The sequence below is a fragment of the Phoenix dactylifera genome, unplaced genomic scaffold (genome assembly GCF_009389715.1).
Source record: "Phoenix dactylifera cultivar Barhee BC4 unplaced genomic scaffold, palm_55x_up_171113_PBpolish2nd_filt_p 001084F, whole genome shotgun sequence".
NCBI lineage: Eukaryota > Viridiplantae > Streptophyta > Magnoliopsida > Arecales > Arecaceae > Phoenix > Phoenix dactylifera.
The window spans coordinates 30,525-43,778 of NW_024068431.1; the positions used below are offsets into that span (position 1 = coordinate 30,525).

Below are 13,254 nucleotides of genomic sequence, written 5' to 3' on the forward strand. Positions count from 1 at the left end.
TGAGTGCGAGTTGACCCAACTTAATTAGAACTCTTCTAATCGATTTAAGTCCAAACTGCGCGAACCCGAACTTAACAATTAGAATCCTTTCTAATTGGTGATCGAATTAAACTCTTTAATTCGATCAAACCTATAAGACAAGATTGACGTCTAGCAACGTATCATGTCTACCCGAAAAATATGAAATTTGGTAGAAATACCAAAAATACCCTTTAGTGGCAAGTTACCATGCAATTCAATCCTTTAAACAAACTGCATTCCGAATATGTATATGAGTATGAATATATGTCAAACTCAATTTTATATTCATATATTTCTCAATCTTCTAATGATAATTCGAATAATGAAACATTAGAAACTCTTTCTAATTTTCATTGTGCTTTGATCAAAGGCTTCCTGAATTATCATATGATTAGAATAAATAGGATGCGATCTTCTCTTACTAGAAGTGATTAATTCCTTGTTGACCTACTCATAACCTTCGTACACAATCCACCATATCCAGAAGACCTCGTACATAACTTATTGTCATGAATGAGTGGAAACCAAAATATGGATTTATGTGCACAAGATACTATGGTGATCTCAGGTTAAAGGATCAGTTGCACAACTCCCACTAAGAGAATCATCTTTTGACATGTAAGTAAGACTTCATAAGATTTCTCTTTGTAGGTCAATTCAGTGAACTCATTTCTCTAATGAGCACCCACATCTTTGTATTAGTGTCTCCACACAAGTGATTGTGAGATCAATCACCCTCTGCATCGAGCATACATAAGATGTGCCAGTCTTTCCAGTAAACATTGATCCCCGACTCAATGTACCAATGACTGGAAATATTTAAGATTAGGGTTTTAGGATTTTAGGTCTCACTAGTATGATCTCATCATAGCCTCAAAATCATTGCCTTAATCTAAGGGTTTCATCACAAATATAATCAACAGCATATGATGAAACACAATACCTTTATTTATATTAAATATCATGTACATGATTTGGAAAATCAAAAGAAAATCCTTCACAATACATATTGCGATTGGCTTGTAGGGCATCTACTCTTTCAAATATATTATAATATGATAATATTAAATGATATGATTATATAATATGTTAATACTGGTGGAGCTAATACTATATCAGAGGGTGAGCCTTGATGCAACATTAAGGTTGCTCTATTGTGATTGAAAATCACATATTCAAAATATGGAAATAGCCTCTCTGCACGGGGTAAGGCTGTATATATCTAATCTTTCTTAAGCCCAACAATGGATGGAGCCTTGCATACTGAGCTGCTTTTTCTTTAATACTAGTGGAGATAATCTTACCATGTCCGTTGTAGGGTGCTAATACTCTCTTCATTTAAACAACCAAATATAGGTGTTGCGGGATTTTCACCCCGGCAACAGCCTTAGTCCCAACCGAGCCGAGCAGAAAGAGACCGCGTCCCCCACGAGGTATTGTCCGCTTTGGGCGCTCCGGTCCGCGCGTCCAGCGCTGACGGAGGGAGACGTTTCCGGCCCGCGCGTCCAGCGCTGACGGGGGGATTGCCCTCACGGTTTTGTCCCACAAAAGGGCCCTCGTGAGGAAAGGATTTCCACCCCCCATTTAAGGCACAGAACCTTTCCGCTACTAGCCGATGTGGGACTAAATTCGGGTGCACCCCCCCCCACAACATAGCCCCCTTAGCGGGAAGGTTCCTGTGGCGCCTCCCAGTCCTAGGGGGTAGTCTGCGGCAAGGGGCGCGACCCTTCCTCTAGCGCCAATCTGTTGCGGGATTTTCACCCGGCAACAGCCTTAGTCCCAACCGAGCCGAGCAGAAAGAGACCGCGTCCCCCACGAGGTATTGTCCGCTTTGGGCGCTCCGGTCCGCGCGTCCAGCGCTGACGGAGGGAGACGTTTCCGGCCCGCGCGTCCAGCGCTGACGGGGGGATTGCCCTCACGGTTTTGTCCCACAAAAGGGCCCTCGTGAGGAAAGGATTTCCACCCCCCATTTAAGGCACAGAACCTTTCCGCTACTAGCCGATGTGGGACTAAATTCGGGTGCACCCCCCCCCCCACAATAATAGGTAAGACAAATGCATCTTCAAATGCAAGTTAACTAGACACTTGCAAATACAAATAACTTAAACAAATACTTGCAAATACAAATAAGTCAAACAAATACTTGCAAATACAAATAAGTCAAACAAATATCTGCAAATACAAATATAGCATTTCTTGCAGCTGCAATAGCTTTTACGTGCAACTAGAAATGCAGGGTACCAAATAACCCTAACTGCAATTGTCATAAGAGACATAAGCTCACCTACACGTGTCATGCCACATGGTTACAAAATTAATAGACAATATGGATTGTCCTAGGTTAGGGCATTCTTTTTAAGAGGACCAAGGCCTAATCTGAAATTCATCCGACAATACAAAAGTTACCCAAAGCAATGAACAATTACAAAGTTAAGAGATGTTAAGTACAAGCATGACTTTTCCTCTCCTCAAGACCGATTTTCAACCAGTACTTATAGTTAGAGATTCTTCAGGTTTCTAGCTTTGCCACCAAAGTTCTATTTCTTTCAGATGTTACAGCAATGTTATAGCATTCTTCTTCTTCTCTTTCTAATGCTTGACCAATATCGATGGTTTGAATGACCATCAACAAAATGGTTCTCATAGTAGATTCAACAACAAATGCAAAACTAGTTTGTTTTTCTTTCTTTCTTTTTTCCCAAATTCGTCCACCCCAAAGCTCTAGTTTTGGTATCTCCTGCAAACAACACCTCAAGTTGGAAAGAGAAGTTCCATTTCTTTTTCTTTATCTTAGTAGAAGTTTCACTTATCATTAATTCATCGACTTAAGGAAGGGTCTTCTTGAACAATAGATGCAAGTATGCAATCTCTCTTCATTTGGATAACCTATTAGATACAATTCTTTTATTAAAATAAAGAAATCATATATATATATATATATAACAAATAAAACAAATTATATCTCAGTGTCTTAGCACAAGAATGTTATTTAAAGATCACTATTTTTAGAAATGCTACTGGTCCTCATAATAAAAGAATAAAAAATATTTTGTACCAGAAAAGAAAGAATAAAAGAATAGTTGTATTGCATAGCTAAAGAGAATTAATTCACGATCTCTTGTTAGGCACCCTGCCGATATTGTCAATTCAAAGGCATCTTCCCAAGCCTGAGTCGTCTTTCACTGGAAAGCATCTTGGCGAAACGGATGAGTTCTTCTTCATTTGTCCCTACCATTTCGACTGCTTCATACGTGCCAGAGTCTAAGTTCATCCTCGATACTGGTTTCTTTAGCAGTTCTTTGCCGATTTGAGCAAGCTTCAGTAAATTCTCCTTGGAAGATACATCTACAGATGCCATGTCGCCCATCAAAGTATCATCCTACAAGCCGACCAAATAGTTTAGTCGCATTCATCAGATCAATAAGACACTTAAAATGAAATTTCTTTAATTTATTCCTTTTAGCTGCTAGAATGTTGTTACTTACCTGTATTCGAAGGTAGTTGCTCTCACAATGCAATGCCTGGAATATGACGGAGGCATGGATGTCCACCATATCATAACTAGCTTGACTGAAACTATCAATCAATGGTGTCATGCCATTGTTGTATAGCCATCCAAGCACGCCCCACTTGGACGCCTTGGATGCGTTCAATTTCTCTTCTTGCTTGGCTGATCCAGTCCCCAAAGAGAGAACCAGAAATTTTCCATAGTCGGCTGGCTTAATTGGAAAGAAGTCCGCATTTTGTAGGAAACATTCTTGTGTAACTTCATTCAAGGCCAACATGTCTGTTCTCAATCATTTAAGATGATTATAATCGAAGCATTAGTTTTTCTTCGTAAAATAATGCAGAAATTAATAATTGAAATGGTGTTCATGCAATGACTTACTGGATTATTTGCAGCAATCCCTCCATCAATGAGATTAAAGCTTCAGGACTTCCCGTTGAAGTCTTTGGTTTGAAAATAATGTGGAGGAAGATCTGTCGGGGCCGCAGAAGTACTTACATATGCATATATCTGACAGAAAAGCATCCTTGGAAGCTTCCTTCTTGGCCTGTATAGAAGGGGAGAAAGGTAAAATTAAAGGAAGAGAGAGAGTTCATGCCAAATTTAAGTAGTCTTTTGAGGAGAGGGAAAAATAGTACCTCAAAGGTGGAGAAGATGGTAGGCTGGAGAGGCTTGATGTCAAAAGTGGGAATAACTATATTTGTTAAAGTCTGATGGAGCCTAATCCCACCAAGCAATTGCTTGACTTTGGAGTGTAGATACTTGCCATCGTACTTTGGTCCCGTGATGCTACCCAGTAAGCTCTTCACTGATCCCAAAATTCCATTGCTGCATGGAGATGCATCATGAAGCTAATATAAGAAGGCAACTATAAATTCTTGTCAGAGACAAATCATACAAATTTTCATTCAAGTCCTTAATTTAGCCTCGCTCTTTAATTTTTGACCTATAAACATGTGCATGTATCTCAGTGTAGAGTTTCAGGGGCAAATCAAAACTGTTCTCTTTTTTTGTTGTGGCTCTATGCTTAAGTATGACTAGAACCACTAGCTTCTCTACATCTCTAAATTCAGTATTTTTAAAGAGTTTGGACTGTGTCTCCCCATCCTCGCCCATTCTTAGGAAAAATCTTTGGACAATTTTCAAGGTAGAAGTCATTGATTTCCTTCGCTGTGAAGAGTGGACGATTATTCTCATCTGGAGCAGCGAGCATGGCGGTCACCAACCCACCAGTGCTTGTTCCAGCAACAACATCAAAGTAATCCGCAATTCTCACATCCTCTCCATCAAACTCCTGCAGCCAAACACATGTTATTGTTGCTGTAAATCCCAGCCCATCTGGAGACTTGGGAGAAATAGCGGTGGAGATCGGCAACTGTTGAGGCGGTTATAACCGCTTGATAGCCACGATCACCACCACTTCTCCTTCCCCGCCGAGGCTTATAAGAGCCCAAGGACTCTTCTCAGAGATACTTCATCCCTCACCCTCTCACTGCCTCTCATTTCCTTCTCCTTCTGTGCAAAGGAGCTGGATCGGGAGCAGCGGCGCCAGAGGAGGAGGGACTTGCTGATCGTCACCACCCTATGTTGCCGAAGCAGACACGGTAGCTCGCCGGAACACCTCACAGCTCCTCGGAGCTAGGTAAATCCTTAATTTCTTTTTCCCATTCACGATGTACATGCTATTAGCTTAGATCTAATTTAGCTAGGAAAGGATTAACAGAGGAAGGAAGGGGAAGATCTTACTGTGAGCGGCCGTCATCCAATGTTGGATCGGTCGACTGAAGGCCATGGACGGCCCAGGCCGAATCAGCTTTCCCCTTCCACTCGACTGTGATTCTCCCTCCCATTAAAATCTTAGATCTAAAAACCCTAAATGTTTACCTACCTCTAATGCACGGAAGAGCTCTCGGCTGGAGTAGATCTGGTTCCCATGGGTGGAACCGGTTTGATTTTCGGCCGAAGATGACCGGAGAAGAAGAGCCGAAGAGGGATCTCCCTATTTGCCCATAGACGCCGCCGACTCGGGGCACCGTGGATGCCGTCAGGCCGATCATGGGCGTCGGCTGCGCGCTACGCGGGCACCACCGGCTTCGGCCGGTTCCTCTGCTTCTTGAGGGGTGCCCGTGCCCCATCTCCTCCACCGGAGGTGGAGAAGGAAAGTGGCCAGCCGGGCCGCGGTTGCTGCAGGTGGGACCGCGGCCGCTGCAGGCACCGCCGGTTGGCTGCAAAGCCACCGGCTTCGGGCCGGCCTCCTCCCGAGCTCGCCTCTTGGTTTCATGGGAGAAGAGGAGAAGAGGAAGAGGAGCTCGGGAAGGGAAGAAGAAAGAAAGGAAGAAAAGGTTCGGGAAGGGAGGAGAAGAAAGAAAAGAAAAAGAAGAAAGAAAAGAAAAAGGAAAAGAAGAAAAGAAGGAAAAGGAAAAAGAAAGATAAAATGAAGAGTTCGGTGGAACGAAATTTGCCTAATTTTGGGGTGGGCTTCAAATAGATTTGGATTTAGAAGTCTGAAGCCGGGCTGGGCCCTGGTCCGAGCTAAATAATTTTTAACCCAGAATTTACTGAACCAGTATACAATTGACCCAAGCCTGAACCATTAATTGGGTCAGATCTGAGCCAGTATGTAATTGACCTAGACCTGAACCAGAAATTGGGTCAGATCTGAGCTAGTATGCAATTGACCCAGACCTGAACCAAAAATTGGGTCAAACCTGAACCAGTATGCAATGGATCCAGATCTGAACCAGAAATGGAATCAAATCCAAACCAGAAATTAGCTTAGGTCTGAACCAGAAATTGAATTAGGCTATGAACCCGAAAATGAAATTGAGTCCTAAGGATGGGTTGTAAATGACTTTAAGATTATAAATAAATAAAAGTTAAATATGTAAGTGACATGTAATTTAATGATCTTGCTAGGTATTGGAGAATTGGCCTTTGGTGAGCAAACTAATGTAATGTTGCCCAAGGTGACAACCCAAGAGAGGGGTGAATTGGATTTTTCCAAATTTTTAATGCTTTAAAAAACTTCCTTAGTTGAGTGCGGTGGATGCTTTCTTAAATTACTTCAATGAATTAAACTATAGCAAAGATGAAAGATAATGCAAGAATAATCACAAGTGAAGCCACAATACAAACACCACGATGTATAGTGGTTCGGTGTACCCCAAGGCACCTACGTCCACTTTCCAAGCGTCCCCTTGAAAATTTTACTATAATCCCTCGGATTACAGTAGGATTGTTTTTCGGGCTCACAATCCAAAACCTTTACAGTTTGGTTTTCCGGGATCACCAATAACCTACGTTGGTTTTGCGGGCTCACCAATAACCTAACGTTGATTTTACGGGCTCACCAACAACCTATGTTGGTTTTACGGGCTCACCAACAACCTACGTTGGTTTTACGAGCTTACCAATAACCTACACCATTGGTTTTACGGGCTCACCAACAAACCTTATAATGAATAAGAAATCAAAGGTATAAAGCTCCTAAAGGAGCAAATATAACAAATATGCACTAACGAGAAGAAAAGAAAAATGTTATCTCTTTGAAGGCGCTTTTCTTTTCTTCGTTGAGATTGCTTCACTCTTCAATGGATTGGTTGAACTCTTGAAGGCACTTAAATTCTGCTCAACATATTTCTTTTGGGTTTGAACTTGAAGCAATAAATTGAACTCTCTTGGATTTTCCTTTTCTCTTGAATGCACACTTAGATCCTCACCAAGATTCCTTTCTTTGATGAATAGTGGCTCTTAAATACTTCTCTAACCTCCAAAGATGACTTCCTAGCCGTTGGAATGGAGAAACTAGCCGTTTATAGCCGTTGGAAGCTCAAAAAGTACTTCTGCAGAAGTAGCCGTTATGCTGTCAGCCGTGCTGGGGTCGACCCAAGCAAATCTGGGGTCGGCTCAAGTTACTGTTCATCAGGCTGGGGTCGGCTCAAATTACTGTTCATCAGGATGGGGTCGGCTCAAGCTTTTCTGGGGTCGGCCCTCTCAGAAAATCCAGAGACTTGCTTTCTTGACGTTTCAATCTGGGGTCGACTCAACTTTTTTTAGGGTCGGCTCAACCTGGGGTCGGCTCAAACTTTTCTGGGGTCGGCTCAACTTGGGGTCGGCTCCAACTTTCTTAGGGTCGGCCCTCTCAGTGAATTCCAGAAGGCTGTTTTTCTGATGTCTGAAGCTGGGGTCGGCCCGAGCTTTTTCTGGGGTTGACCCAAACTGGGGTCGGCCCGAGCTTTTTTGGGGTCGACCCGAGATCTGTGCCATTTGTGCCAGAATATGCCAAAGTGTGCCAAATTATGCGAGGGTCGACTCCATCTCTTATGGGGTCGACTCTAACCCTGTTTTTCTGCATCTTTAGGTTGGATTTGCACATTAAACATATAAAAGAAGTAACAACATTGTAAATCATTTCTTTCTCCTTAGGATACTTGGCACATTAAAGTTTAAGCTTATTAAGCATGTAAATGACAGAGTTAAGCTTCAATCAAAAGCTTGCGTGATTAGGCAGGGGAGCCCCATGGTCCCCCCTCATGTGGCCCCCACGTGGGCACTAGGTGCCTCACGTGCCTCGTAGAGGCGGGGGCATGACATTTGGTATCAGAGCCGAGGACGGCTCTTGTCCGATGGTGGGAAGGGTGTGAGGCCCAATAGTCCCACATCGGAAAGACTCGTTTCAGAGCCTGGGCATATGAGGTGGGTGTCTCCTAATCCTGCAGACGCGTTTTGGGTGGAAAACAAAACCGAAGAGGGGTGAAGGACGCTTGCATGAAGCCCCAGAACCAGACAATATCTGGCAGGGGAGCCCCGTGTTCCCCCCTCATATGGCCTCCACATGAGCACTGGGTGCCTCACGTGCCTCGTAGAGGCGGGGGCGTGACATTTGGTATCAGAGCCGAGGACGGCTCTTGTCCGATGGTGGAAAGGGTGTGAGGCCCAATAGTCCCACATCGGAAAGACTCGTTCCAGAGCCTGGGCATATGAGGCGGGTGTCTCCAAATCCTGCAGACGCATTTTGGGTGGAAAATAAAACCGGGGAGGGGTGAAGGACGCTTGCGTGAAGCCCCGGAACCGGACAATATCTGGCAGGGGAGCCCCGTGGTCCCCCCTCATGTGGCCCCCACGTGGGCACTGGGTGCCTCACGTGCTCCGCGCAGGCGGGGGCGTGACGTTTGGTGTGAGGCCCAATAGTCCCACATCGGAAAGACTCGTTTCAGAGCCTGGGCATATGAGGTGGGTGTCTCCTAATCCTGCAGACGCGTTTTGGGTGGAAAACAAAACCGGGGAGGGGTGAAGGATGCTTGCATGAAGCCCCAGAACCAGACAATATCTGGCAGGGGAGACCCGTGTTCCCCCCTCATGTGGCCCCCATGTGGGCACTAGGTGCTTCACGTGCCTCGCAGAGGCGGGGGCGTGACAACTTGACTCTAAGATATATTAAACTCTAAATTAGTTCTTTCCTCAAGTTATTCCAATATAATTTGTTTTGGATGTGTTCTTGAAAGTTCTTTTAAATATATCAAGCAAAGCGTATCAAGGATGTATTAAATCTTTCTTCCTTACTTACTTATGTATTAGATCAATTTAATTGAAAGCATTAGTACTTCCATTTGACCTCAATGGCTTTGTAAACATCAAAATCGCACTAGGATCCTCATGTAAGCAACCTGTCTTAATCTTATTATGGATCATGTATCACATTTTATAAGATGAACACGTATTATTTATGTAATTGGAATTGTGTATATGAATTGTGGGAAAAGTAAGTAACCCTGATATAACCTTATGTTTTATCAAATACTTGCAGCTATTTGAATATGAAATTGTATAGGATTATTTATGTTTTCACAAAATTAAGATCAAGCATGTGTTAACAAATGATTGCATGATTTTGAATAAATAGCATCCATCATGATTATTATATTATTTGCACATGATTAGGATGATGTAGAAAGATGTATGGAAAAATAAAGTTTTCGGCATGATCATGAGTTTTATTCATCATGATGTCATCATTCATTTTCCAATGTTTCTATGAGATAAGATTCATGAAGAGCATGATATGGTTTATGAACTCTCAGATTGCTATGTACGGCCCTTGCCAGCGGATTATAGTAGCTCGGCATACGGCCCTCGCCAGCGGGTTATAATAGCTTGGCTTAGACCCTGCCAACGGGGAACAATAGTTGGCAAAGATTATGGCCCTCGCCAGCGGGTTATAGTAGCTCGGCATACGGCCCTCGCTAGCGGGTTATAGTAGCTTGGTTGAGACCCTGCCAACGGGGAATAATAATTGACAAAGATTATGGCCCTCGCCAGCGGATTATAGTAGCTCGGCATATGGCCCTCGCCCGCGAGTTATAGTAGCTTGGTTGAGACCCTGCCAACAGAAAATAATAGTTGGCAAAGATTAAGGCCCTCGCCAGCGGGTTATAGTAGCTCAGCATATGGCCCTCGCCAGCGGGTTATAGTAGCTTGGCTTAGACCCTAAAGATTATGGCCATGTCACGGGTAATAATATTGACCATAGCTGCATTATCATCTAAGAGTACGAATTTCAAAGCATGAATTATGACAAGCACGATTTTCAAAGCATGAATTATGGAATAATGGCAAAAGTTTTTATGATGCATAATCATATTTATGATGTTGCATGAATGGACATGCATAGTTTTATGACTGGTTTGATTATAGAAAATGCTTTCTTTATTAAAATTATTTGTTCTTCAAATAATGCATTAGCATGCAAAACATATGCTTGATTCGATAAGATTATGCTTGTTTACTTACTGGGCTTTATAGCTCACACCATTTTATTTATGTCCTTACAGATGAATAGGAGATGCTAGGAACAAGGAGCTTAACATGCTCCAGGATTATGGGAAAGACGAATATTAAATGTTGATATTGTCTTTAGAAGCTTTGTATGGATTTTAATACATGAATATTTAATGACTTTCATGAATATAGTTGTTTACAATTTGAAGTTTTAAAGTGGCTGCGTGTTATTGTATGCTTAACTTGGCAATAACACGGCCGTGTCATGAACCGAATTTGGGGCGTGACATTTAATGGTATCATAGCAATAATTTTTAACCATGATCTAAAAACTTTAAAATTAATCATGGGAATGGGTAGCTAAGTTAACTTTCCGATAATTGGAATCACAGTAAGAACAATAATGATATTCTAAATAATAATAATAATAATAATAATAAAAGAATATATATATATATATATATATTTAAATACATATATATAATGTGATGAAATGGATAAGGATTAATACTATATTTTGATAGGTGACGATGAGTGATAGCGAGAATGAAGTTCTGGCTAACTTAAAAGAAAATGAGTGAAAGCATCATCCCAAGAAGCTACCAATATGCCAGCTGGGCCAGCTTCAAACGCTATAGCCACTCGGGCAGATCTTGTTGGGGTATGCCAAGTGGTGGCACAGATTCTCTAGCAGCAGCAGCAGACGCAGCTTTCCTTTCGATCTGTGTTGTCCACCGATACTTATTATGAGAAATTTCGGAGGCTGCATCCTCCAATGTTTGAGGGAGGGGCTGATTACTTGGCTGCTGAGACCTGGATTCGGGAGATAGAGGAGATGTACGATGCCCTACAATTTCTTGAGGAGGTTAAGGTCAAATTGGCGGTTCCTATGCTCAGAGGAAATGCCAAGTTCTGGTGGATAGCTATGAAGGCTGCTGTTCAAGGAAAAGGTGAACAACTAACATGGGAGGAATTTAATGGTAAATTCTACAATCAGTACTTCCCCCAGTCAGTGAGATTGGTGAAGCAGAATGAATTTTTGGCCCTGAAACAGACCGAGAATATGACAGTATTGGAATATACCAGCAAGTTTAATGAATTGGGCAGGTTTTGTCCTCAGTTCATGGAGGACGAGATAAGTAAAGCTAATAAGTTTGAACAAGGCCTGATATATGGGATCAGGTCTAGGTTGGCCGTTCTGATTTTCACAAGTTATCAGGATGTATTGGAAAGGGCTCTAAAATTGGAAGCCGAATTGAAGAGATCAGAAAAAGAAAGAGGTGACCAGAAGAGACCCAAGATGACAGAAAGTCTGAGTGACAGGCCACGGAACTCTGAAGGTGATACAAATAAGAAGAAGAGATTTGAGGCCTGTACCTACTGTGGCAAGACTCATAGGGGGCCTTATTTTAAGAAAATGGGAGTCTGCTTCATTTGTGGTCAACATGGACATTTAGCACAGGACTGTCCAAATAAAAAGAAGAACGACTTGGAACCTACCGAATTGGGGGCTCAGCTTTTGCATTGATTTAGTAGAATGCTTGTGACCAAATAGTGACAAGTATCATTCTAGATAATTCCATGAAGGCTATGTGACCGAATTGGGACTTGCTGATCGTCACCACCCTGTGTCGCCGGAGCGGACACGGTAGCTCGCCGGAACACCTCACAGCTCCTCGGAGCTAGGTAAATCCTTAATTTCTTTTTCCCATTCACGATGTACATGCTATTAGCTTAGATCTAATTTAGCTAGGAAAGGATTAACAGAGGAAGGAAGGGGAAGATCTTACTGTGAGCGGCCGTCATCCAATGTTGGATCGGTCGACCGAAGGCCATGGACGGCCCAGCCCGAATCAGCTTTCCCCTTCCACTCGACTGTGATTCTCACTCCCATTAAAATCTTAGATCTAAAAATCCTAAATGTATACCTACCTCTAATGCACGGAAGAGCTCTCGGCTGGAGTAGATCTGGTTCCCATGGGTGGAACCAGTTTGATTTTCGGCCAAAGATGACCGGAGAAGGAGAGCCGAAGGGGGATCTCCCTATTTGCCCATAGACGCCGCCGACTCGGGGCACCGTGGATGCCGTCAGGCCGATCACGGGCGTCGGCCGTGCGTTACGCGGGCACCACCGGCTTCGGCCGGTTCCTCTGCTTCTTGAGGAGTGCCCGTGCCCCATCTCCTCCACCGAAGGTGGAGAAGGAGAGTGGCCAACTAGGCCGCGGCCGCTGCAGGTGGGACCGTGGCCGCTGCAGGCACCGCCGGTTGGCTGCAGCGCCGCCGGCTTCGGGCCGGCCTCCTCCTGAGCTCGCCTCTTGGTTTCATGGGAGAAGAGGAGAAGAGGAGAAGAGGAAGAGGAGCTCAGGAAGGGAAGAAGAAAGAAAGGAAGAGAAGGTTCGGGAAGGGAGGAGAAGAAAGAAAAGAAAAAGAAGAAAGAAAAGAAAAAGGAAAAGAAGACAAGAACGAAAAGGAAAAAGAAAAATAAAATGAAGAGTTCGGTGGGCCGAAATGGGCCTAATTCCAGGGTGGGCTTCAAATAGATTTGGATTTAGAAGTTTGAAGCCGTGCTGGGCCCTGGTCCGAGTTAAATAATTTTTAACCCAGAATTTACTGAACCAGTATACAATTGACCCAAGCCTGAACCATTAATTGGGTCAGATCTGAGCCAGTATGCAATTGACCCAGACTTGAACCAAAAATTGGGTCAGATCTGAGCCAGTATGCAATTGACCCGGACCTGAACTAGAAATTGGGTCAAACCTGAACCAGTATGCAATGGACCCAGATCTGAACCAGAAATGGAATCAAATCCAAATCAGAAATTAGCTTAGGCCTGAACCAGAAATTAAATTAGGCTATGAACCCGAAAATGAAATTGAGTCCTAAGGATGGGCTGTAAATGACTTTAAGATTATAAATAAATAGAAATTAAATGTGCAAGTGACATG

At 43.2% G+C, this 13,254-nt stretch overlaps 2 protein-coding genes across 2 annotated transcripts; one reads left to right on the forward strand and one right to left on the reverse strand.

The window, feature by feature from the left end:
* Positions 1–3,163: 3,163 nt before the first annotated feature.
* Positions 3,164–5,032, reverse strand: LOC103715815 (patatin-like protein 2). Its single transcript, XM_008803573.1, has 6 exons — positions 5,003–5,032; positions 4,642–4,823; positions 4,168–4,357; positions 4,028–4,076; positions 3,507–3,808; positions 3,164–3,400 (listed from the first exon to the last, which is right to left on the reverse strand). The coding sequence occupies exons 1-6, from the start codon at positions 5,030–5,032 to the stop codon at positions 3,164–3,166; spliced, it is 990 nt and encodes a 329-aa protein (XP_008801795.1).
* A 6,049-nt stretch (positions 5,033–11,081) lies between these two features.
* Positions 11,082–11,834, forward strand: LOC103715813. Its single transcript, XM_008803572.2, has one exon. The coding sequence runs from the start codon at positions 11,082–11,084 to the stop codon at positions 11,832–11,834; it is 753 nt and encodes a 250-aa protein (XP_008801794.2).
* Positions 11,835–13,254: the final 1,420 nt, after the last annotated feature.